Source organism: Kwoniella dejecticola, chromosome 1 (assembly GCF_000512565.2).
Source record: "Kwoniella dejecticola CBS 10117 chromosome 1, complete sequence".
Lineage (NCBI taxonomy): Eukaryota > Fungi > Basidiomycota > Tremellomycetes > Tremellales > Cryptococcaceae > Kwoniella > Kwoniella dejecticola.
This window is the reverse complement of record NC_089301.1, coordinates 777,493-801,335: the sequence shown is the minus strand read 5'-3', so window position 1 is coordinate 801,335 and position 23,843 is coordinate 777,493. Positions and strand designations below refer to the sequence as shown.

General features: G+C 47.4%; 8 protein-coding genes across 8 annotated transcripts; 6 read left to right on the top strand and 2 right to left on the bottom strand.

The window, feature by feature from the left end:
* Positions 1-346: 346 nt before the first annotated feature.
* I303_100302 (alpha,alpha-trehalose-phosphate synthase [UDP-forming] 1) lies at positions 347-2,949 on the bottom strand (the record flags this gene model as incomplete). Its single annotated transcript, XM_018403673.1, has 11 exons — positions 347-486; positions 545-596; positions 656-744; positions 802-910; positions 972-1,199; positions 1,273-1,591; positions 1,676-1,732; positions 1,800-2,322; positions 2,418-2,520; positions 2,580-2,663; positions 2,740-2,949. The coding sequence occupies 11 exons, from the start codon at positions 2,947-2,949 to the stop codon at positions 347-349; spliced, it is 1,914 nt and encodes a 637-aa protein (XP_018266327.1).
* Positions 2,950-4,634: 1,685 nt separating this feature from the next.
* Positions 4,635-6,438, top strand: I303_100301 (uncharacterized protein; the record flags this gene model as incomplete). The annotated part of the gene is made up of 8 exons (XM_018403672.1): positions 4,635-4,670; positions 4,780-5,125; positions 5,325-5,445; positions 5,565-5,716; positions 5,797-5,909; positions 5,992-6,067; positions 6,144-6,299; positions 6,365-6,438. 8 exons carry the CDS (start codon positions 4,635-4,637, stop codon positions 6,436-6,438), a joined length of 1,074 nt encoding a protein of 357 aa, XP_018266326.1.
* A 1,366-nt stretch (positions 6,439-7,804) lies between these two features.
* On the top strand, positions 7,805-9,594 carry I303_100300 (uncharacterized protein; the record flags this gene model as incomplete). Its single annotated transcript, XM_018403671.1, has 5 exons — positions 7,805-8,088; positions 8,186-8,306; positions 8,607-8,678; positions 8,754-8,838; positions 8,999-9,594. 5 exons carry the CDS (start codon positions 7,805-7,807, stop codon positions 9,592-9,594), a joined length of 1,158 nt encoding a protein of 385 aa, XP_018266325.1.
* A 579-nt stretch (positions 9,595-10,173) lies between these two features.
* On the top strand, positions 10,174-10,961 carry I303_100299 (uncharacterized protein; the record flags this gene model as incomplete). The annotated part of the gene is made up of 3 exons (XM_018403670.1): positions 10,174-10,353; positions 10,656-10,802; positions 10,935-10,961. 3 exons carry the CDS (start codon positions 10,174-10,176, stop codon positions 10,959-10,961), a joined length of 354 nt encoding a protein of 117 aa, XP_018266324.1.
* Positions 10,962-11,352: 391 nt separating this feature from the next.
* I303_100298 (uncharacterized protein) lies at positions 11,353-13,469 on the bottom strand (the record flags this gene model as incomplete). The annotated part of the gene is made up of 7 exons (XM_065968080.1): positions 11,353-11,832; positions 11,934-12,260; positions 12,338-12,445; positions 12,506-12,653; positions 12,739-13,043; positions 13,120-13,322; positions 13,415-13,469. The coding sequence occupies 7 exons, from the start codon at positions 13,467-13,469 to the stop codon at positions 11,353-11,355; spliced, it is 1,626 nt and encodes a 541-aa protein (XP_065824152.1).
* Positions 13,470-15,025: 1,556 nt separating this feature from the next.
* Positions 15,026-17,273, top strand: I303_100297 (isocitrate lyase; the record flags this gene model as incomplete). The annotated part of the gene is made up of 9 exons (XM_018403668.1): positions 15,026-15,085; positions 15,175-15,344; positions 15,438-15,553; positions 15,626-15,799; positions 15,855-15,967; positions 16,026-16,772; positions 16,852-16,989; positions 17,063-17,115; positions 17,189-17,273. The coding sequence occupies 9 exons, from the start codon at positions 15,026-15,028 to the stop codon at positions 17,271-17,273; spliced, it is 1,656 nt and encodes a 551-aa protein (XP_018266322.1).
* Positions 17,274-17,729: 456 nt separating this feature from the next.
* On the top strand, positions 17,730-20,284 carry I303_100296 (uncharacterized protein; the record flags this gene model as incomplete). The annotated part of the gene is made up of 4 exons (XM_018403667.1): positions 17,730-19,382; positions 19,467-19,622; positions 19,712-19,822; positions 19,889-20,284. 4 exons carry the CDS (start codon positions 17,730-17,732, stop codon positions 20,282-20,284), a joined length of 2,316 nt encoding a protein of 771 aa, XP_018266321.1.
* Positions 20,285-20,922: 638 nt separating this feature from the next.
* I303_100295 (uncharacterized protein) lies at positions 20,923-23,811 on the top strand (the record flags this gene model as incomplete). The annotated part of the gene is made up of 13 exons (XM_065968079.1): positions 20,923-21,279; positions 21,452-21,569; positions 21,665-21,739; positions 21,837-21,948; positions 22,017-22,043; positions 22,099-22,240; positions 22,319-22,411; positions 22,467-22,575; positions 22,630-22,705; positions 22,769-22,852; positions 22,927-23,016; positions 23,084-23,235; positions 23,342-23,811. 13 exons carry the CDS (start codon positions 20,923-20,925, stop codon positions 23,809-23,811), a joined length of 1,905 nt encoding a protein of 634 aa, XP_065824151.1.
* Positions 23,812-23,843: the final 32 nt, after the last annotated feature.

Sequence of the window (23,843 nt, the reverse complement as noted above, 5' to 3'; positions counted from 1 at the left end):
AGACAGAATTTAGAATGCAAACTGATACGAGGTGAAAGCTTCCTCAATCAGGCATATGTCTGCTCGGAAGTCGATAACGGAACTTCTAAGCCGGGTCTATCAGAGTCAACGGATCGGGCAAAAGGGTATCGTGAATGATTTTCATAAACATAGACATGAGTTCAAGGCTAATTAAGCATTAACATGTCGTTCGACAGGCTGCGTTTTCCTCCAATTCGTGTTTCTTTCAATCAATCCAATAACCGGTAGCGTAAATGAATGAACTTCGTGCATCTCAGAACTCCCCTTCTCCTTTCCTCCACCTACGACCTTTACAATAACCGCTCTTATGTGTTGCAGCGCCACTTTAAGCAGAAGGAGCTACAACGCTAGCTTGACTCGCCCTTCGTCTTATGCTGGCTTTCGAACTTGTTCTACTCAAACTTCCAGACTTCTTTCGTCCGGGTCCAGCGGGCCCATTCGGCGGTAATCCAGATAGACGAGTCACTAAGTCACCACACCTGTCAGATGAAACCCGTTTGAAAGCGACAATAGCCACACTCACATTCATTGACAAATGTCGTACCCCATGCCTCAGCAGTGTACTTGCTAACATACTATCAAATCAACCCATCAGCGTCTATCCCCTGACAGTAATACAAGAGATCAAGCTCACGTTGAACAGCTTCTCCCAGTTGGATTTCCTTTGTTCCGGTCCCATTTCAAGAGCCGAGTGAATCGCATCAGCAGTAGATTGGGTGTCCCCTACAGCTTGAAATCAGCTACTTATCTACCAAAGCCGTTTTGTGGAGCTACACTCACAAGGGTTGATCAGGATACTTCCGTTGAGTGATTGAGCAGCACCTGCAAATTCTGAAAGGACCATCGAACCATGTCGTTGTGATTGCGATGAGATGTATTCGTATGCCACCTAATTGACGAATGATGTGTCAGTCAGGCTTAATGCTTTCTGAAAATGAGAGTGGGCTCACCAAGTTCATACCATCTCTTGTCGAGGTGACCAGACAAGCGTCCGCCAAAGCGTACATCGCGGTCAATTCCTCGAAAGACACCGACTTGTGCAAGTAGTGGATAGGCATGAATTCGACGGTACCGAATCGACCATTGATTCTTCCTACCAGCTCATTGACACATGCTCGCAGATTCTGGTATTCTTCCACATCCTGTCGGGACGGAATGGCAAGTTGTACCAATACAACCTGAGCAAGCGTGATTATCCCGGTCAGTCCACGATGCTCGTCCTCTGTCAATTTATAGTAGAACACTGCTCACCTTTCCGATCCATTCGGGATGTTGCGTCAGGAAGACCTCCAAAGCGTGCAATTTCTGGGGGATACCTTTAATGTAATCCAACCTGTCCACACCAATGATGACTTTGCATCCCTGGAATCTAGTCTCGAGAGCTTTCAATCGTTTCTGGACTTTCTCTTGTTGAAGACCTTCGACGAATTGCATAGGCTCGATACCAATTGGGTAGGTTCCTACTTGGGCATATCGACCTTCGAATTCGATACCGTTGGGCTGAGTTTGCAATCCCAGGATCCGAGTACAGGAGGAGAGGAAGTGTCGAGCGTAATCGTAGGTGTGGAATCTACAAATCAAGTCAAGATCAATCCCACATTAAGCTCAATCTCTTTCGGATGGGGGTCGACCAGTCTGGACGAAGCGGACTTACCCTATCAAATCACATTGAAGCACACCTAACAAGATTTCTCTTCGTACAGGCAGTACTCTGCAACACTTCGAATTAGCAATGTCATCCTTGTCGAATGTGAAAGAAGGAATATGTCTTGACTCACCGGTAGATCTCGCTCGATGGGAAAGGTGTATGTAAGAAGAACCCAATTCTAATTCCATCCTTTCCTTTCTCCTTGGCCGCTATCTCCTGTTTCTGGAAAGTCGATAAACCTCTTGGGAAATGAGGTCGTCTAGCTTTCATCTGAAGCAATTCACCGTCCTCCTCAACATCGTCTAACATCTCGACCCCTTCGTCTGTATGTTCCACGGCTTGAGCTACACCAGGCTGCATACCCAAAACATCTTTGACCACTTCATCATCTACACCTTCTTTTACTCTGCCCAGTTCTTTTCGGACCATCTCTCCTTGAGCCGACTCGCCGGAGATCATCGATCTGAGTAACATTGGTAAGAGCATAAGGTGGTAATCTTGCACCCAGACCATATCTCCTGATTGACAGAAATTCGAGACGACCTCGGCGAATCGCATGTTGGCTTCTCGATATGCTAGCCAGTGCGCGGCGTCGAAGTTCATTTCCCCGGGATGGTAGTGGAACAATGGCCAGAGGATCGAGTTTGAGAAACCTATTTGATATTGAGAGTGTCAGCGTGGGGCATCAATTTGTTGAACACATGTTTGCGGCGAGCAAGCGGTCGGTGGGAAATTGACCAATACGTACCGTTGTAGTGCTTATCTGCCAAGTCATCGTTCAAGTAGACCGGGAAACAGTTGTACTCTTTCAACAATCTATCGTTAACATGATCTCGGTCTTCCACCGGGATCTGCAGGTTATACAAACCATTCAGCATAAGTGTAGCAAGGTGAGAGTCAGTCGACTTACATATTTACCGGGCCATCCTATCCACGTAAACTCCATTGTCTTCTTACAACCACTCAAAGCAGATACCAATCCTCCCGAGGACATCTAGTCAGGCGTTTCAGAACCACAATCAGCATAAGCCAATGAGCCAAACAACGAGCAGCAAGAGCAATCAACTCACCTTGAAATGGTATTCCCCATTGGCATCTTTACTGATAGTCACAGGTAACCTATTGGAGACCACGATCAAACGTTGGCTCTTCTTCTCGCCTCCGTCTGCTTGGGAGCCATCGGATTTAGTTTGACTGGACATCTGGGAGAACGAGCTGATTGTAGGTGATGATATATGGTTTGATGTGTATGGTGAGCCGGGTGCTGCGGGTGGTGACATCTTTCAACTGTTCGTTCTGATTTTATTATGTTCTGTTCCTTTTATAGTGGAGTTGAACTCGCTTCGGAGAAACTCCTTTGTGTGCTGTGTGTTGTGTTGTGTTGCTGTGCAATCGAAGAAGAGAAGAAAGGTATGCTTATGCTAGTGAAGCAGGGGTATCTGATCAACTGATCTTCTTTCTTTGACTTAGTGAATTGGTTATTCTTTTGGAACGTTGTGAATGTAGTTGGTAGCTGGTTGTGCGGTTGTGCAAAACTCAAAAAGGCTTAAACTGCTGGAATTCTCTCATAACTTCACTAAGCTTGGGTGAAGAATGTGACGTCAAATCACTTGCTCCGTGTTTCCCCCTTTCCCCCTTCTGACGCGCTTCACTGTGGGAACCCTGAAATACCTGAATGCAAGACAGCTTAGACTGCTCATCTTCCGTCATACGTAGAATAATACATGCATGCGACGCGATAGTCCCATGCTCCCTCTGTCCTAAGCCCACAGAGCGGGTCGCTGCATAGGAGACTATAGTAGCACACCGAAAATTCAAAATCCAACGTCGTGGGAAGGCAAAAGACCGAGTGCCGAGCCGCGAATAAGTGAGTTTCGGATGTAAACGACGGATTTGCACGGAGTTAGCCAAACAAATATCCTTCTTCCTCCCGGACCGGACGTCGTCAAGCCCATTGACATCTGTCTGCTATCATGAGTAGTGTTAAACTCTACCATCTGTTTATCAAGCACCTATCTCTGCTGCTCACCGAGAAAGCTACTGCAGCTGCCATCGTGCACAGATGATTTCAGCTGAAGAAGCTGGATGACATCCCGAAAATTCCATTGACAACCAGATAAATAGAGACTGAATGCACCCTTATAAGGCACCAAAACCAAACGTACTCAATGTGAGATGTACGTCATTCGGACGATCCATTACACGTTATTTGTCGATTCTAGACTTTTTCGAGATCCCCATCTTCTCTGTGCTTCTCATGATTGGTCATCTGAACATTTCACACGTTCGACAGATATGTATATACATTTCTTCGTACGCAAATGTCTACTCGGCGCGCATCAGTTGCCGGCATTTTAGCCTTACCTTGCGTACGGCAGAGGTCTTCCTTGTGAATGAGATGTTCGTCACATATCCGGGAACGGCGTGATTCCATCTCTTACTCAGCTCATCTGCAAATCTTCGTGCCTGCCAGTCCGTCAGACGAGCAGCAGTGAGCAGGAAGTCCTCCACAAAACCGGCCAAAATTGATATTGGAGGATGGAGGATGGAGGATGAAGGAGGATGGAGGCTAGTGGAGGCAAATGGCCAGTTCCCGACTAAAACATCATCCGACTGTCCGGACATTGGGTCAATGTCCGTGACAGTGATTGACCCACGTGGGTTGAGCTTGGCATTTACGCTTGTTTAGGCTGTGGAGGTCGATCAATTCAAGTGGAGGGTGGAGGAAGATTACAGGAATTAGTGGAGGATTATATATGTCGACGAGGGAATAAAGGTATGTCTCTGATGGAGGTATTTTCTCAGAATGTGTATATAAGCAAAGGGGGTCTCGAAGTTGAGTATGCATCTTATCTCTTTCTTCTTCATCACCCCACCCATTCCAATACTTGACTAATTCCATCCAGTTCGGCAGTCCACCGCTACAACCAACTTTACCCAAACAACACTTATAACATTCAGCAACATGCCTACAGTACTCCTCACTGGTATCTCTGGATTCGTGAGTACCTGCACACCATCTTACCTGATGAGCACTCTCTCTTCAGTCAAGATCTCATCTATGATGACCTATCAACGTGAATATGCTGATGACTTGTTACATGCGACAGCTCTCAGCTCACGTAGCTCTCACATTCCTCAAGAACGGCTGGACAGTCCGAGGTACTTTACGATCCCCGTCTAAAAAACAAGAAATCCTCGACATCCCAGAATACAAGCCCTATGTCGAGAACGGCCAACTCCAGCTCGTCGTCACTGGACCTCTTGAGAACGGTGATTACACCGAAGCTGTCAAAGGCGTCGATGCCGTGGTACACACTGCTTCACCCGTCGAGTTCGGTGATGAAGAGTTCAGAGAGTCGCACCTCGGTCCAGCTCAAAAGGGTACCACTACGGTACTAGAGGCTGCCTCAAACGAACCTACAGTCAAAGCTATAGTCGTGACTGGTACATACGGTGAGCTTACTTTCAACACCACCGGGCATCCTGATAAGCTCGGTCATTCCTTTTGACTCGGTTCCGACCTCGGTTGCGCTCTTGATGATCCGCTCCCTCACCCGTGCCCATCCAACTGCGCATGTCGCATCTGCCTCGTGTACCTCGTATCGTACCTTTCTTCCATGGATACAGTGCTGACTGCCCCTTGGCATGGTAGGGTCTGTTGGCCAACACAGGGAGCACCCACACACGCAAAAAGGGTTAATCATTACCGAAGATGACTGGAACCCTTACACCCTTGAGGATATGGACGAGATCGTCAAGACTAATCACAACCCGTGAGTAGCGTAATGACTTCTCCCCCACCTACGAATCATCTTGATCCGCATGAGCCCGTCCGCTCTGGTTTGTGTCGCTATCAGATCCCGGATTCATGCTGAGGATGCTTCGATGGCAGGAACACGGCTTTCCCCACGGGATTCCTCTTCTACATGGCGGGCAAGAAATACGCCGAGCTTGCAGCTTGGGAGACCCAGGAGAAAGCCAAGAAGGAAGGCAAGAATTGGTCTTTGGCCGTGATGAACTGTACTATGATCTTTGGACCTCCAAGTGAGTCTCAGTGTAGCTTGGTATGAGGCGGTCCCGCCCATGTTTAAGATATGTGACTGATCATTTTTCTCGATGTCTAGTCCAACCACTCAAATCCTTGAGTCAAGGTGGTATGTCAACCGAGGTCCTCTGGGCTTTGGCCAAGGGCAAAGATCAGCCTATCATGCCAACTCTGTTCACCCATTACGTCGATGTGAGTGAAGCGGTTTTCTCCTTCTAATCCTCCTCTATCAGCTTGCAGGCAAAACAGCGCTCATCGTCGAGTGTTATAATAGGTCCGAGACGCTGCCGAAGCTCACTACCAAGCTGTAGTCAGGCAAGCTCAGGGTAGATTCCTCACCTCGGCTGAGAGTGAGTTTCCTCTGCCCGATCCCATCTCAGCGACACGTTTCAAGATGTCGATTGGCATGCTGACGCGCCAATATAGCCTACGATTACCAAGAGATCGCCGACAAAGCTAGAGAGTTCTACCCCGAACAAGCGGAAAGATTCTCTCTTGGTACCCCAGGCAAATACGCTTACGTCGATCCCGGAACATACGTTGTCAAGAACGATAAGATCAAGAAGGAGCTCGGTATTGAGTGTGAGTTATTATCTGACACGTAATGAGCGGTCTGCTTGATCCAGTGCTGATGCGCTATTGTCTAGTCCGACCCAAGGATGAAACTATCAGAGATGCCTTTGATAGGTTCTTCGAGCTCGAGAAGCAAGGTTTGAATTAGAATGTCTCAGTCCCTGATTTGATGATTGTCGAGCAACACTTTTGAGATGTGGTAAAATAAATTTGTTTATAATGATCATGATCAGCGCTTCCTGAGATTGTGCATGTATCTTAATTAGATGTCTACAATCTTATCAAGCATCAGGCGAAGTCTCGGTGGAAAATCGACTATCGCCAGCTTACGGACAGCAGTCCATCCATCGGTAATCAAGGATAGCACACCATGTTTGACATCGATCATCAATAACGTAATGATGTAAACAAACATATGTCCAGTCTAGGCTTTGTTTGTTTATATGATATGATGATCGCCATCGCATGGAATTATTTCGTTATCATCGCTAAAACAGATTATTCCTTATCATGCAAGCCGATCAGAAGTCGGTTCTTCAGTTGCTGGCGGACTGTTTTTGTTTCATGTTCTCTCATGACTTGATCCCGTTTTGCGGAGTTGCAGTTTCGCTCTGGCGGCAAGCACATTGAAGAAAAGGGGGAAATGCATAATTGGGAGTTGATGACGCCTTCCTCGCCCTGTGTCATATGTCATATGTAAATTGTCGCTTCTCCGTGAAGCGCAGTCCGAGGATGGTAATACACTAGCATCATCAGCTCATACTATCTACTCGTACTATACAAAATGCAGTGATCTTTGAGAACTGTGGGAACGACCTGCCACTCGCACTGAACTAGCCAGATGCGTGGAAGCGAACACGAGGACGAGGATGAGGATGGTGATTCGCAGGGTGGCTTCCTTAATCATGACCGCATAATCGCACCGAAATATCCGCCCTTGGTTGCTTGCCCTCGTCTGGGTGATTTGAAAGATAGGAACGAGCCTTAGTTCAGATGTCAACACCGCCCTTAGCTTACTTACATGTGGGTTCGCCATCAGGCGGAGGCTAAAATCATAGTTTAAAACAGTCAGTTACCCTGTTACCCTGAGGGGCTCATGTCATGTCCAAAGGGTCAACGGCAACTGAAGTGGAGGTTCATTGCGGATCTCATAACTTTTCATACGGTGGTACTTTACTATGACTGTTGTTGACCATCGGCGACGACACCGGCCTGCCTGTGCGAATTAGATGTAGCATGGATCGACGTAAAGTGATCAAGAGATCATAGCTGTGTATTTATTTTGGAATTCCGCCAAGTACTTCCCCTCCAACTCTTTTCCTTTCTTACTTTGTTTCTTTTGGCCTTCCTCGATCCCTTGTCTCTGTGTCTACTTTAATTCGATTCCGAGTGTATACTGACTGTTTAGCCATCAAGAAAAGCATAGCGCCCATATATAATATTATCGATTTTTCCTTCATCTCTATTCATCTTCAGCGCATTCATCTTCAATCACAGTCGAAACAGACAGCAAGATGTTCACCACTACCCCGCTCTTATCGCTCCTCCCTCTACTTCTCCCAGCCCTCGTATCCGCTCAATACACAGCAACGTACCAAGTCGGCCAACTACCTCAATCCTCTGAAGAAGGGCAAAGCGGTACCAACCAATGCGGCACCACGTCGTCCCAGACTTCCAACTGCCAGAACGTCTTTGTCAATTCCGTCGAAGATTTCTGTCTTTGGGGTCCGCCCGATACCCACTCTGAAGAAGGAGATGGGACTTCCAAGATCGGTAATGTAGAGCAAATAGTAGTCTCGTGAGTACTGTCCTGGACATGGTCAATCTCATCGTCACACATCCCCTTGCATCGTTTTGGACTCCATACTAACCTCGCTGTCGTTTCCAACCCTTAGATACTGTCTCAAAGACGGATATGGTACTCGGCTCATCCCTCAAGGAACCATCTCAGGAGCCCACTTCGTCAAGGTCGAGTCCGAGAAGGTCTCATATGTCCAAGTCACCGGTAATGGAGACGTGAGTGTCGATCCAATCCTCCACCATGTTTTCGATCATCGGCAAGCGGCGTAAACATGATTTTTTGCTGCATCCTCATATTGCCCGACATATACAAAGTTTATCGTAATTTACCTTATCGTAAAGAATGACGACTTTTTTCGTTTTCGTTTTCGTCTTCTATTTCGGCTTTACTCTGATTACACTTATCACTTGTCATTCGCTTTCAATATGAACTGTAGCTGTGCTTCCCGATCTCTTGAGATCGATCGAAGGAATCTCATATCATTGACGATATAGAAGCTGATATTTGTTTGGTAGCTCACGAAATTGCTCATTCCTGCTGGGGATGAAGGAGGTGAACTGGATCCTCACTCTTGGACCGGTCTAGGCGTGAGTGCCGAATCAGCTATTCCAAGCCACTTGCCGTCAATGTGAAGCTGACAATGAGCAATGGCTAACTCGTAGAACCCTCAAGGTGGTTTGGTGTTTACCAATGCGTTCTCGGGAAGCTATGAACAGACTCACGAATGGACGAGTTTCATGTCTTCTAGTGAGTCTACCGTCCTTTCTTCTCGAGAAGCAGATCTCCCTTCCTTTGCATGATCTGCAATGGTAAGGGGAAAGAATTCCTCTCCAGCCTAATAAGGCGTTTCTTCTCTCCTCCTATGAAATTGAAGATAACGCTGACTTTTATCTCTGTCGCTGCTCAGACGAATTCTGTATTCGAGCTTGTCGAGACGGACCTAACGCCGCCGCATACTGCCAACACATCTACGATGTCCTCTCCTGTTCCTTCACTATCCCTGGAGATATGGGTAACGGCTTCGACGATTGTCTGGGTGAACCCACAGACGAAGCTCCGGGAGTATACAACGGTGTAACTTTCCACCAAGATGATCCGACTACCCCGGCACCTCACCCTGCTGGTGCTACTTCGCAATGTACCGCTAAGAGCACCATTGGCGGCGGCAATGTAGATATCGGAGCTATTACCGCTTTAGCTTCAGCATCCGCCTCGGCATCAGGATCCAATTCAACTTCCATGGTATCTTCCTCATCTGCCTCGGCCTCAGCCAACTCGTCCTCGTCGGCCTCTACCTCTACATCTACGTCTACTTCGGCATCGAGAACGGCCGTGATCACCTCCGCCGCCTCCGCCTCGTCAAGAGCAGCTACGAACGCCGCTGCTGCTAGTGCGTCAGCTTCCGCTTCCGCGTCCGGTACTTCTGGTGCAGCCAACATGGTCATCCCTTCTTTAGGCCTAGGTCTCGCGGTCGTCCTCAGTGCTTTAGGGCTCTTACTATAGATGAGGTTTGACTGATGGAAGTGGCAGAATCATCATTCGGGACATTAAGTTATAGGTAATTTGTGTATAATCAGTATCATATGTCAACGAATCACCATCGCATAGCATAACATAACATAACGGACAATTATAGAGTTCTATAGTGGCATGTCCCATATCGGTATCATGGACAATCATGTATATAAATTATAATGTACTCAACACGAAACCGACACCATACCACTGATCGAATGCCCCGTTGCCTCTCATCGCTCTCAAAATGACGATGGATTTGCGCCCCTCACTGACAGATTGATGAGCTGACGAGATCAGTGCGAATGTTGATGAACCTGAGATGGTACTTGTCGGTGACATCAGCTCATACGGCGTCATTCATCTCACCTACACCACCGAGATTCATCTCTCCTACTTTTCTGATCTTCATTCGTATCAAAAAAGGATCTAGTCCTGTAGCTCAGCTCAATAATAATTTCATTACTCGATCATATCACTGAAACATAACATCACATCGGATAACATCTAGCCAAAGCAAACGCCAACTAAACGCAAGGGACAAAGAAAGCAAGAAAGGCTTTGAAGATGGTCAAAAGAGAAAGACCATCAACTCCAACATCATCATCGACATCACCCGAGTCCAATACAAATCTTCATTCTATCAACCAGAAACCTGACCTCAAGATCAAGGCCGAATCCAAGAAAGCCAAGGGAGGACAAAGAGGAGGAACGGACTCATCGCCTGGAAAAGGTGGCAGTAAAACTGTAAGTCTAGTCGCAATGGCCTTTGGCCTTCCGTCTTGACACCTGCAGCTCGACCACGATTTCTCCTCCGCAGTGTTCCGGAGATACGTTACTCGTATCATCGTTGATTCCTTCTTTTTCATCGCTCTGCTCTTGAAGTCAGCTTGCACATTTCCACGTTTCAGAGTTCTGCTTTGTGCAGTAGTAGCATCGAATCCGAAGTTGAAGTTCATCCAGCATGACTTGACTCCACTGGATATGTGCTGACGAGATCTAACCCTGATACACAATACCACACGGCATCAACGTCATGCTGTATCTAGCCATGGTCCATTGAAGAAGATAATGCCCTCATCGAAATCATGGATCAAGTGATCAAAACTCAATTATGGCCCGCTATCAAGGCGTCGGGGAATCAGCAGTTGGTGGCGAGAGGTAGTTATGGAGCTCAGTATCACGCCAAATTACTCGTGAGTCATAGCACATCACATTATCACACTATCACACATCATACGCTGCCAATGCAATCGACAGGGGGTTTGAGGGGTACAATAAAAGCTGACGAGATTGTCTTGAATTGGATTGCATGGGCATTGCGATAGTTGAGACAAGGTAAAACCAAGAAATGAGATACATACGGTAATACGTTGATACGATACTTTGAAGAGTTAGGTGAGGTCTATCAATCAATTAGTTGCTACACTCTACACTCGGGGAACCGTTCTTCATATTATGAGATTTGAAGTCTTCTGCAAAGCAGCTACAATATGCATAATATTGAATCATGCTGAATCTGTAGCGCTTTCCCTTCAACTTACACACACACGTCTAATTTCATATAAATCTGGGAGTCGAGCAAGCTTAGCAGAATGATATTTAGCTATTCATGTGCCAGAACACAGCTCGTCGTTGACGACGTTTTCGAAGAGATAGATCGTTTCAAAGATTGAGATTGATCCGCCGTGTATATTGATCATCTTGAGATATTTTGTCGGTATATCACAGTACAGTATCTGCTGCTCAGATAGGTATCGAAGGTTTTGGGTATTTCGACGGACTGGGACCCGGCTGTTCTCCTAGAATATCCATGAAACTCATCATCCCACTAGAGCTTGGAGCCTCTGCCTCCTGCCATGATGATGACGGGCGATCCCGTGATGCCGGTATCAAGTCCGACGTCGTCTTAGTCGTGTGCTGTGGGTATGAGAAACCATGTGTCTGTTTCGGAGTCGGCATGTCACTCGAGAAGGGCTGCCTGTAGGTCATTGCTGAGCCAGAAGACAACGAACCGTGTCGATGTGCAGTCATTGACGAAGGGGGAGGCGATGGCAAGACCAGGTGATCGGACATCATCGTCATCGTCATTGGTGATCGAGAGAATCCATAAGAGTTTCTATAGCTTTCTGCTGAAGGCGTCTCTCCTTGTTGTAATAACGGGCAAATGGAATTAGGATCTGAAGGACGGCGATCTTGGCTTCTCGTCTCGCTATATGTGTACCGCTACAATGGCAAACTTATCAGCTGATCTGCGTTCGCGTCAATTTGTGTGGCAAAGGGCATCGGCAAGATGGAGCAGACCATAATAAGGACGAGAAATATACCTGAGGCTTATATTCAGCTGTGCTGTTTCTCTTTCTAGACTGCGAGGATGAGGGTATTGCGCCAACACTCCAGCTGAACCAATTACGATCTGCTTTCTCGTTTACGTCCCCGCTTTCATCTTTGCGATGGCTCGAATGCTTCAGCCTGAGCCTCAGATGAGAGTCTCTGAGCTCCCTAGAGGATGTTCGCTGTGGAAGATCAGGTGGTGCGGGCTGGGTATCAAGGATTGTAGGTAAAGAGAAGATGTGTGAGGGGTTGGGAGCGACCTCGGTTGAGTGAGGGACGGAGAGGGAGAGGATGAGTGTTATATTGTAGACTTTCGGTAACTGGGTGAATCGCTCAACCAGGTCAGCCTGCCACTAAGTAAGGGTAATCAGTAGGAGGAGCCACAGACAGGACATACAAATAGAATGGGTAAATAGCAAAAAGCGTTATATCGCCAGTAGTTATAGAGAAACAATGAAGATAGCTGTAATGCGGATACGGCGAATCCGCCATGACATGTGACCAGCTGTTCGATAGACAGAAGTTGGTCAGCTAAATGACCTTTCGATCGAGGAAGCTGACGTACAATCAACCTCGTCACTATCTCTCGCATCACTCCACCTTGCATGCCAAGCTTTTGCCTAGCCCACCAGAGCTCGATGCTAAGTACCAGGGCAAGTACGGTATCCACCCCGGCGGATGTTGCTAGCCAAGTCTGTTCAGCTTTAGCAAAGCTGCGAACATGGAGACATCATGTCAGCAAGATTTGAAGTCCTCGGCGGCAGTCGGCGTATGGCTAACATAGCTCCTGAGACTCACTCGGTTTTACCTTGTAAGCCCAAAGTCACCAGATTGCCCGACTTCCAGACCAAAACACTACTGATCGTACCAGTGACGAAGCTGCTCATGATCGCGAACCCCATGGCAGCTGAAAAGGTGTACTTGACGAGCGGATGAGCAAGCTTCGGCCAAAGAAGGTCCAGAGAGGATATGAAGAGGGTGATTCGACGCAAGAGGAATAGCTGGGTGAGGGTTGATGGGATCAAGCCAAGGAAAGGGGAGACAAAGAAAAGTGGAGAGGAGGTGAGGAATCCCTTGATGTTGGTGAAATTGGTTGCGAACATCTAGATAGACCCACGCCCGATCAGAATCAGTGAATCCTTAAAAGGGGTGAATGTTAAGCCAGACAACTCTACTCACATCCCATCCTCTGATCAGATCTACGACTGTCTGAGCCAGATTGAGAGCTAGACTTATGCCTACCAAGCTTACACCGAGTCGTCGGGAAGACTCGTGAGGTGATTTGGGCTCGAAGCCGAGCGTCAGGAAGTAATTGATCGATAGAATCAGGACGATGCCCATGCCGAAGCATTCTAGAGTGAACCCCAAAAAGAAAGGCCCAGCTGCGGTTGAAGCGAAGACGTCGATGTCAGTCAACCGAAGAATATAGGATCAGCTTGTGAGCATACGTGTATCCGCTGGTAGGAAGACTCACACATGTACGCTAGGCTGAATGCATCTGGACCTTCCAGAGGCTGGATAACAGACATTGTGAGCACCGAGTGGGCACCTTGTTCGGGTGTGAATGCTGGGTCGGAGGAAATGCCGTTTTCACTGGCGGAGTTCGACGATATCGGATCACAGCATTTGACTGTCTTGATGTGCTGATGATGTCTCAGATGATCGAGCTCCAGAAAAGTAGCCGTTCTAAAAAATGCTAATCGTGTGATGGAGTTCTCGATGGAAAATAGGATCAAACTCCTGTGATAAGGGCGTACTGTATAGTGGGGTGACTAGTGAAATGTCCAAGCTCTTCCTCCAAGGAAAACCCGCGCCGCCGAGTTGAGCTATGTCGGAATTAGCTTTCGATCGAGCATCCTTTTAATTACATGTCCTATGGCCCACACCGCTGGCTTTTCACTCACGCTGAGCTTTGACCTTTGAGACTGTGAGCCAGGTCGGAGCCAGTTGATCGGGGTAAATAAACGATCAATATGCCCAGAAGCTACAACAGGTCAGCATCAGAATATGAGAGTTGGAACCCAGTCAGTGATGATTACCAGCCTGGCGTGGACCAAGAGTCGATCCAGACTCTCGATCGATGAGTGTCTAGTGATTGATTGATTGATTTAATGCGCACAGACAGCTTTTTTGCAGGGATCATCTTTCGGTCCATACCTCACGCGCCGACCCATAAAGTAAGATGTACAGCAGGTGTTTCGTATCTTTTAGTGGGATGTAGGTGCAAAAGCAGCTTTGATCGCTTTGTGCAGCCACTCATATTTATGTATGCTCCAGATCATACGACAGATTGATCGCTTTCGAACTTGGATTCTATTCTCTCGAAGTCAAATAGCCTGGACTGCAATTGTTTCCTGTATCTTTCACCGTCGTCAGCGAGTCTCGTCCCATGTTTCGCTGTGTACCGTCCATGACGAAGAAGGATGGAGATGAATTGCTGGGCATGACAAAGCTGGAGGACTCAAACAAAAATCGAGTCATTCAACAATCCTTTAGTCTCGATGAGTCGTGCATCTTTACTACGTCGAAGTCAATGCCGTTATGTCCGATGTTTTCATCGCAATTATCTTCGGATCTAACGTCCGCATCCTTCTGCGTATCTTTTGGTATATTCCGCAAGGAGATATCTAAGTACAGTAGATCTACTCGTAGGTAAGCACTCGTGATACATCGACTCGATGCGTGACGAGCACGAGACAAGTTGCTCGTACTTTGGTGCTGGTGCAGTGAGAACTAAATTTCCCTTCCGGTTAGGACATAAAAGGGAAAGACCGAGTAAAACCGCCGGTTATCTTGTTGCCGATCATGACCACTTAGAATTCATACTTTTTCAGCTGTTTGGCTTGGGCAAGCCTTATAGCAGCTGAGTACGAGCTGCATTCATTCAGATATAAGTAGGTTGAGTTGAAGTTCAAGTTGAAGCTCAAGAGAGATCAGCTGAGTTATAATATTACTTCTGCTGCATCAATATATCAGGATTCCATCTAGTAAAATCTTCCTACAAACGTCCCATCAACGTAAGACCAATTCAAACGATTGAGATCGCACACTCGCCTTGATATATACCTCACATAACAGTTCCAACATGGCATCCGAACAAGCTATCTTTGATGCCGAAGTCAAAGCTCTAGAAGACTTCCAGAAGGTGTGTTCAGTCACAAAGTTCCCTCTGTCTGTTTTCAATTGAGATAATCCAAACGGATCCGAACGTTCAGAAGCTGACGAGATCCCTAGCAACCTCGTTTCGCTCGTACCCACCGGCCATTCTCAGCTGCCGACGTGGTGTCTAAGAGAGGTACTCTCCCAATCTCATATCCCTCCGATGTCCTAGCTAGGAAGCTATGGAGTCTTCTCGAATCGAAGAAGAGAGGCGAAGGAGGTGGTTGTACTGCTACTTACGGAGCGTGAGTTGTGCGGAGAGAAGTCAAGCCGAACAGCCATATGAAAAGCGAGCGAGATGCAGTATCGATGGCTGACATATGTGCGTTTTACTTTAGTCTTGATCCTGTTCAGCTCACTCAAATGGCCAAGCACCTCGAGACTGTCTACGTTTCAGGCTGGCAGTGTTCATCTACTGCTTCAAGCTCGTTGGAACCTGGACCTGATCTTGCGGGTATGTTTTGGACCTTCGACAATCCCATAAATGGTTCGTAAAACGGGGGACTGACATTAGTACGATCCGTAGACTACCCATCCAATACCGTTCCAAACAAGGTAGCACAGCTATTCACCGCCCAACTTTTCCATGATCGTAAACAACGATGGACACGGACGACCGCTTTGCAAAGAGGAGAGAAACTCGGTCCACCTATCGATTACCTACGACCGATTGTTGCCGATGCCGATACTGGTCATGGAGGTAAGCTCCTGGGCTCCTGACCATTTTCGAGATCTTAATTAATGAGATTGAACAGGTTTGACTGCCGTTATGAAGTTGACGAAAATGATGGTCGAAGCTGGTGCCGCCGGTATCCACGTTGAAGATCAAGCACCAGGAACCAAGAAATGTGGTCATATGGCAGGCAAGGTAATTCTTTCTGAAATTCTCACTACTCCGCGATATTATGGCTGACCTCTGGACGAAGGTTCTTGTCCCCATATCCGAACATATCAATCGACTAGTGGCTATGCGATTCCAGTGTGACATCATGGGCACTACCAATCTTGTTGTCGCTCGGACCGATTCCGAAGCCGCTACATTGATCACCTCAAATATTGATCCTCGTGATCACGCTTTCATTCTCGGTTCTACAAACCCCGACTTGATTTCACTTAACGAGATCATGGTGGCGGCGGAACTTGAGGGTCGATCGGGATCGGCTCTGCAAGAAATCGAAGATCAATGGCTCCAAAAAGCTAATCTTCAATTATACCCAGAAGTACTCGCCAAGGCTCTATCGTCCCAGGGTGTCGATCAATCGAAGGTCCAGGATTTCCTGAAGGCCGTTGCAGGCACAGCGCATGCTTCGCATAACGGAGCGCTAGAGCTGGCAACCAAGAAGTATGGATTGAAGAGGGCTCCATACTGGAATTGGGATACGCCAAGAACGAGAGAAGGTTATTACCGATACCAAGGAGGAACGCAATGCGCTATTAATCGAGCAGTAGCTTTCGCGCCCTACGCGGACTTGCTGTGGATGGAGACCAAGTCACCTATCTATGCTCAGGCGAAGGAGTTTGCGGAGGGTGTGCATAAAGAGAGACCGGGTCATTGGTTGGCGTACAATCTGAGCCCGTCATTCAACTGGGACGCTGCTGGTCTAGGCGAACAGGAAATGAAGGACTTCGTGTGGAGTCTTGGTAAACTCGGATTCATCTTCCAATTCATTACCGTGAGTTGCAATCACCAAGTTGCTGAATGATCCGCTAGGTCTGATCAAGCTGATCGAGTCGGTTGGGGGATTGATGTAGCTTGCCGGACTGCATTCCAACGCGTTCATCAATGATCAATTCGCTCGTGCTTTCTCGCAGGAAGGTATGAAAGCGTATGTCGAGTTAATCCAACGTAAAGAACGGGAGATCGGCTGTGATGTCTTGACGCATCAAAAGGTAAATTGACTTCATTGCCTCATTTGTCGCTTGGGCGAAGCCATCAGCTGAAATGTTGTGTCTTCGCTTGTAGTGGTCTGGAGCAGATTATGCGGATTCTTTGATGATGACCGTCACCGGAGGAGTGTGAGTGTGATCTCCTGCAAAGCCTGAACCGTATGGGCAACAATGGCTGATACGCGTTGTTTGGTTATTGTAGCTCATCGACCGCTGCTATGGGTAAAGGCGTGACTGAATCGCAATTTGGTGATGACAAGTTGAAGAAAGCTCTACATAAGCTGTAAGAAGGGTGTTGTGTTCAAGTATCATTGCTTGTCGCAAGACCTGCTCCAGTCAGCTATACTAGTCAAATGTATGCATTCTTGTTTCGTGTGTATGCAATCAAATAGCCAAGGATCCCGGCCGTAAGCGATGACGAATTGGCAAAGGGTTGTTTCGGTTGTATTGGTTAATTACGATTATCCCTTTGGATAATCCAAATTGAGTAATTTGTGACAATTGGTTAATTAGAAGTTGATCGTAATCATGTCCATTTCGTTATGGGTTGCGCTCATCTCTTTCCCATTTGTAACGTTTATCTTCTTTCGCATTTGATTCGATAATATCATTGACATCATCTAAGCGTTGAGCTTGACTAGCAGCTTAAATAGTATCACGACCTCACGACCACATGGAACCATGATATAGATCTCGACCTTCGGTGTACGCTGTCGAATTGACAGCAAACAGGACCCACCAAGATGTCAAAACCGAAACCTGGGTTAGGTAAAGGATTAGTTCGTACTTTCGCAACCAGTGTTTCCCAATTTCCGTCCCATTCGCATTCCCACCATCATCAAGGTATCATCACTCTGGCTCCGGTCATAGGACAACATCATTATCATTCATCTGCTTCGTCCGCCTCTTCCCCATCGTCATCCACTCTACACAATGCGATACCAACAGGCAAGAACAGCGTCAATGGGTGGCCAACTTCGACTTCCTCCTCGAGTTCTTCGACGATAACATTACTGCCAACATGGGATCAACCGAATGAGATTGTCTTACCTTATCATCCTTCCTCCTTAAACTCCTACTCCTCGTCGTCGTCCTCATCACGGATACGTCTGAAGTCGAATGCAGCTCCGGTGTCGGGAGCGACAATAGGAATAGGAAGTGGACAAGTTGGTCCAGCATCGCGAAGATATTCATCGATATCAATATCGCCTTCTGCATTCTTAACCTCCCCCATCCCTCCACCAACGCACTCATTGTTCTTCGACAAATCACTATCATATCAAATCCACCAGCCAACTGCTACTCCTCCTTCACCCGCTCAGATAAGCTTAGAAGCTCTGTTGAATGCTTTGGAACCCACAACTCCGAATAGCGATTTCGGATTTCACCCTAGAAACCATTCATGCAATGACATACCCCCGCCCCCGCCGCCGGATCCACCTTCTTCACCTTCTCCTTTACCTTCCGCTTCACGCTCCTCCAGCCCAAATAATCAGCCTATCAAAGGTCTTCGTTCCGTCGAATCGCATACCGTCCTCTCCCCTAATCCTTTATCTCCAGATACCGATTCTACCTCGAACCAATCGACACTATTCTCCTCCAACTCCTTACTGTCACTGAATGATACTGCAAACTATGGAAGCGCTCAAGCCCTGCAAGAAGATTCAGAGGATATAGTACCGTCGACTTATTCGTCTTCATTGATATTTCACCTGGGATGCTCGGGATTACCTAAAGAGCGAATAGCCTTACCCCCTTCAAAGAATATCCGACGGACACCCCAACCGCCACGAGCGAGGAATTTCCCTCTGCCCGAAGTGGAAAGTCCGTCAGCGTCGAGTTTGAAGTCGGTAGGAGTGGGCGAAGATGCGTATTTCGCGAGGTCGGATGGACTGTGTATTGCGGATGGAGTCGGAGGATGGTCGAGATCTGCTTCGGCGAGTAAAGGCTCGGCGGACGCGGGGAGATGGAGTAGGCTGTTGACGCATTTCGTAGAGGAAGAAGTGGCGGATTGGTGGAGTGGGAAAGAGTATTACTTGGTATCGACAGGTGAATCGACAGCTCAGGCCAAGGGCGAAGATCAACGACAAGGTCAAAGTCAGAAGAAGGGAGAAGAGGTTAATGAAGAAGTAGATCAACCGAGAAAACAGGCAAAAACCAAAGCCCACGGATGGGCTCGAGAAACTTGGGAAAATAGGTTGAATAGGAATATGTCTTCCTCTGCATCTGTCTCGTCCTCGCCCTCGTCTTCGTCCTCACCGGCAGCATTTGCGCCAGCTACGGCGACACCGATGACTGGAGAAAAGACAGATGGTCAAAGGGAGAGAAGACCTATTGATCCGGTGGAGATAATGCAAAGGGGTTTCGAGAAATGTTTATCGTGCATCAACGCTGAGGTAAGTCGCGATGCCAATGCAATTTCATGAACATTTGATCAGATTGATATATGGCTAATGCACCTACATGCTCTTTGTGTATAGGGTACACACGGCTCATCGACCTGTTTATTGGCATTACTGCACAATTCGACTCTGCACATCGCCAATCTGGGTGATTGCTGTTTATTGCTCATCAGGAAGGGTGAGGTGGTATTTAGGACTCAGGAGATGCAACATGCTTTCAACTTCCCTCTACAAGTGAGTAAGCGTCTTGCGCAGAGGGGAAGCGACGTGCAAATGACATGTGATATGTTGGGAGACCCCGCTGACGCTGGATTGGCTGGCAGGTTGGCACTCATAGTCGCGACGAACCTATGAAAGATGCTCAGAGGTACGATGTAGGAGTGAAGAAGGGGGATGTGGTGATTTTAGGCAGTGATGGATTGATGGATAATCTTGTGAGTGGCACCTGGTAACAAAGTATGGACGAAAACTCATTCGCTATGTGATGGCAATAAAACCAGTTCGACGAAGAAATATTGGAAATTGTCCTCCAATTCACCTCTTCTTCGTCCTCCTCCTCCGACTCAACGAGTGATCAAGCACAACTCCCTACACCCCCTTCGACACCTCCCTCAGAAGTAGAATCGCGAGCCTCAATCTCATTGCCCTTTTCTCCTCAGCAAGTATCTGAGGCATTATGTAAAAAAGCAAGATCCATCTCGGAGCTGGTCACTGCTACGACGCCGTTTATGTGCAAAGCGATAGAAGAAGGTATCGACTTTGTAGGTGGCAAGAAAGATGATATAAGTGTGTTGGTCGGTGTGATTGGCGACAAAGAGGAGGTTAGTCAGGATGGTGCTGGGCAAGCTCAAGAAGGAAGAAGCACGATGAAGGGAGGATTACAATTGCATTTATAAGTGGATGTCGATTGATTTGGGCCTGGTATCGCGTCGAGGTATTGGCATCTACAGACAAGGTATTGGTATCTACATATCCACATGATCACATTGAGTTTGTCTCCTTTTCCCCTTTTCCTCTTTACCACATTTTTATCTGGACAGATCATGCCAAATGATAAAAATTCGCTTCGTCCTTCGAGTGTTACCTGTATTGTATGCTGGTATTACCCTGTATCATAGATGTTTGAGTATCATGTAGACTTCTTCTGTCCACAGGTTGTAGATTACTCGTATTTCCGTGTCTATCTATGCTACACCGTATCATACGCACTCGCTCGCTTTTGGCTTTGGACCTAGAGACCGGGATTACCGGAAATGGTAAATCAGAGTACTCTGCCGGTCGGAGTTGTAGCAAATGTCCGCTGATATACAGGCTAGTAAATGATCTATGACCCGGTTGTAGGTGGGGTGATTGTTTTTCCTTGCGAGCGTAATAAGAAGCTTGTTCTGCTATACCATAACACCGTCAAACAGTCTTGCCAAGAGCAACAGTCAACAAGAGCACCTTGACCTGACACGCACAGTAGCGAATACCAATAATCCCCTGCAAGTGCGCCTGGGATTACGGAAGGAAAGGAAGAGAAGGGAAGGGCAAGATGTCAATAAATTCTGAAGGAATGATAACCGCGCCGGAAACCTCGAGCTCAATCTCGCTGCCGACCCCGAGCAAAACGTCTAAGCGGGTAGCGTATTACTACGATCAAGATGTGGGCAACTACACGTATTACCTGGGCCATCCGATGAAACCACACCGAATACGTATGGCGCATAACCTGATAGTGAATTACGGCTTGGCGGACGAGGTCGAGGAAGATGCCCCGGATCCAGAGGGAGATGGAAAGAGGCAATTGAACGATTTGGAGATTTTCTCGAATGGAAATGGATCTGCGCCAGAGAATAAGTTCTTTAAGAATAGTTTGAGTGGGTCGAGGTCGAAAAGTATGCAAGTTTTTGTGAGTGCTCGGTTTGTCTGTCTGCCTTATTTCACCATACCTTACCACCCCTCAATTCGGATCGTGATCATGATACGTCACCCCGAGATTGTACATCTCACTCCTGGTTCTGCTTCTGCTCTGAGCGAGGAGGCAGTATAGCTGACGAAAGATATGACATCGCGAACTGTAGAGACCACATAGAGCGACTAAAGCAGAGATGACCCGTTTCCACACGGACGAATACATAGAGTTCCTGGAGAATGTGACGCCTGAATTGGCGGAGGAGATGACGGGCGGAGGAGTCAGATGTAAGTCAAATGCGACTTGCTTGGACTCTGACCTTGTGGAGTCGATGAGATGGGATGCGATCGCTTATTCAGTTGGATTGGATTTGGATTCACAGGTCTAATAGGAGAAGATTGTCCGGCCTTTGATGGATTGTTCGAATTTTGTTCCATCTCAGCAGGAGGATCGTTAGGTGAGAAGCCTATACCTACAGCTGCACCTAAATAGACTGGGTTCCACCAGTATCTGGCATTCATGACCATCACAAGGCTAATAGGATTGTGACATAGGCGCCGCGGAAAGATTGAACTCCGGAGCAGCTGATATAGCGATCAACTGGGCTGGAGGGCTGCATCATGCGAAGAAGACGGAAGCGAGTGGATTCTGTTATGTGAACGATATGTGAGTGATCACTTAATTGATATCGCTTGTGCACATCGGCTGACTTGTGATCACTTGACCTTATGAAGTGTCTTGGGTATCCTTGAGTTGCTGAGGTAAGCTGGTGCATGGATATATGCGTCTTGATAGACGAGCTGACAGAAGAATTAGGATACATCCCCGAGTACTCTATATCGACGTAGATGTGCATCATGGAGACGGGGTGGAAGAGGCGTTCTATACGACGGACAGGGTCATGACGTGTTCGTTCCACAGATTTGGGGAATTCTTCCCGGGGACAGGGGATGTAAGGGTATGTCAGCCGTCAAATCGTTTCCTGCTTGAATATCGAGATAGCATAGCAAATAAGCTGATAATGACTCCGGTACAGGACATTGGGATGAAGCGTGGAAAGAACTACGCGGTCAATGTACCGCTACGAGACGGAATAACGGATGAGTCGTATCAATCAATCTTCAAGCCTGTGAGTATGGCGTCACGTGTTTCGCCTGAGAACCAGACTGACATTTGTCGATTAGGTCATCCAACATATAATGGATTGGTTCAGACCGGGAGCAGTGGTCTTGCAGATGGGAGCAGACAGTCTGTCGGGCGACAAGCTGGGAGGCTTCAACTTGACTTTGGACGGTAAGCTGGGTTCAATAGCGTGTGTATATCAGCTTACAAAGCATTAACGCGCAGGTCATGGAGAATGTACGAGTTTTGTCAAGAGCTTTGGGGTGCCTGTCATGATGTTGGGCGGAGGAGGTTATACAACGTGAGTCTATAATTCAGATTCACAGCATTGGCGCAACATGCTGATGAGTGATGACGTGTGCAGAAAAAATGTGGCGAGAGCTTGGACGAATGAGACGGCTGTAATGTGTGGAAGGACACTATCGGAAGATCTCCCATATAACCAATAGTGCGTCTAACCTTGGGCTGTGTAGCTGCTTGGTCCGTCTTGGGGGACTGGAAGCTGATTACTGGTCAATGTAGTATGGAATATTACGGACCCCGATATAAGTTGGAGGTCTTGGCAAATAACACGGACGACCATAATCCGACTGAGTATCTGGATAAGATAAGGCAAGTCTAAATCATGTCACGACACCTCAAGAACGCAATGGCTGACAGAAGTTTTCGGCTCGTCTAGGACACAAGTCATTGACAATCTCCGTAATTTACCGCATGCTCCTTCAGCTCAGATGAGCCACGTGCCCGGACAGCCGATATCGAGGATGATCGGCTTGACGAAGGAAAGTGATTTGAAAGATCCTGATGACGAGTTGGATGATCGCGTCAAGAGTGAGTTGGCATTTTCCGCTCAGAGTTCCATTCTGCCATTCTGGAATTGTCGTAGTCCTCTGTTTGGGGTGGAGGTGATAAATGCTCATATGTTGTGTTGGTACAGAATACATCTTGAGCAAGAACTTGAATGGGACGTACGCGCAGAACGCATCGGATGACGAGGATGTACCGATGAACGGCGATTCAGATCAAGACGACGCGGCGTATTCTCTCCCTGGGAGATCTAGGAGACAGGGCGGAACAGGTCCGCGAAGAAGATTACCAGCGAGGATAGTGAATGGGAAACGCAGTACTGGCAACGGTAATGGTCATGGCAACGATGAGTCGGAAGATGAAGATGATGATCCCTGCGGAGCGAAGGGCAACAGGAAAAAGAAAAGGTCATTCTTCAACAAAAGCAGTACGGGCGTGCAGGGTATAGTGAATAAGAAGTTGAATGGGATAGCCACGCCGTACGGCTATGGAAATAGTAATGGGACGACGACGGTCACGATTGGCAATGGAGGTGTGGTAGAGTTCTGGAAAGACTCGGGAGGAATTTCGAGAGGTGAGAGTCCGATGAGCATGGCTTAGGATAGAGTGGACTGGGGAGGTTGTGAGCGATT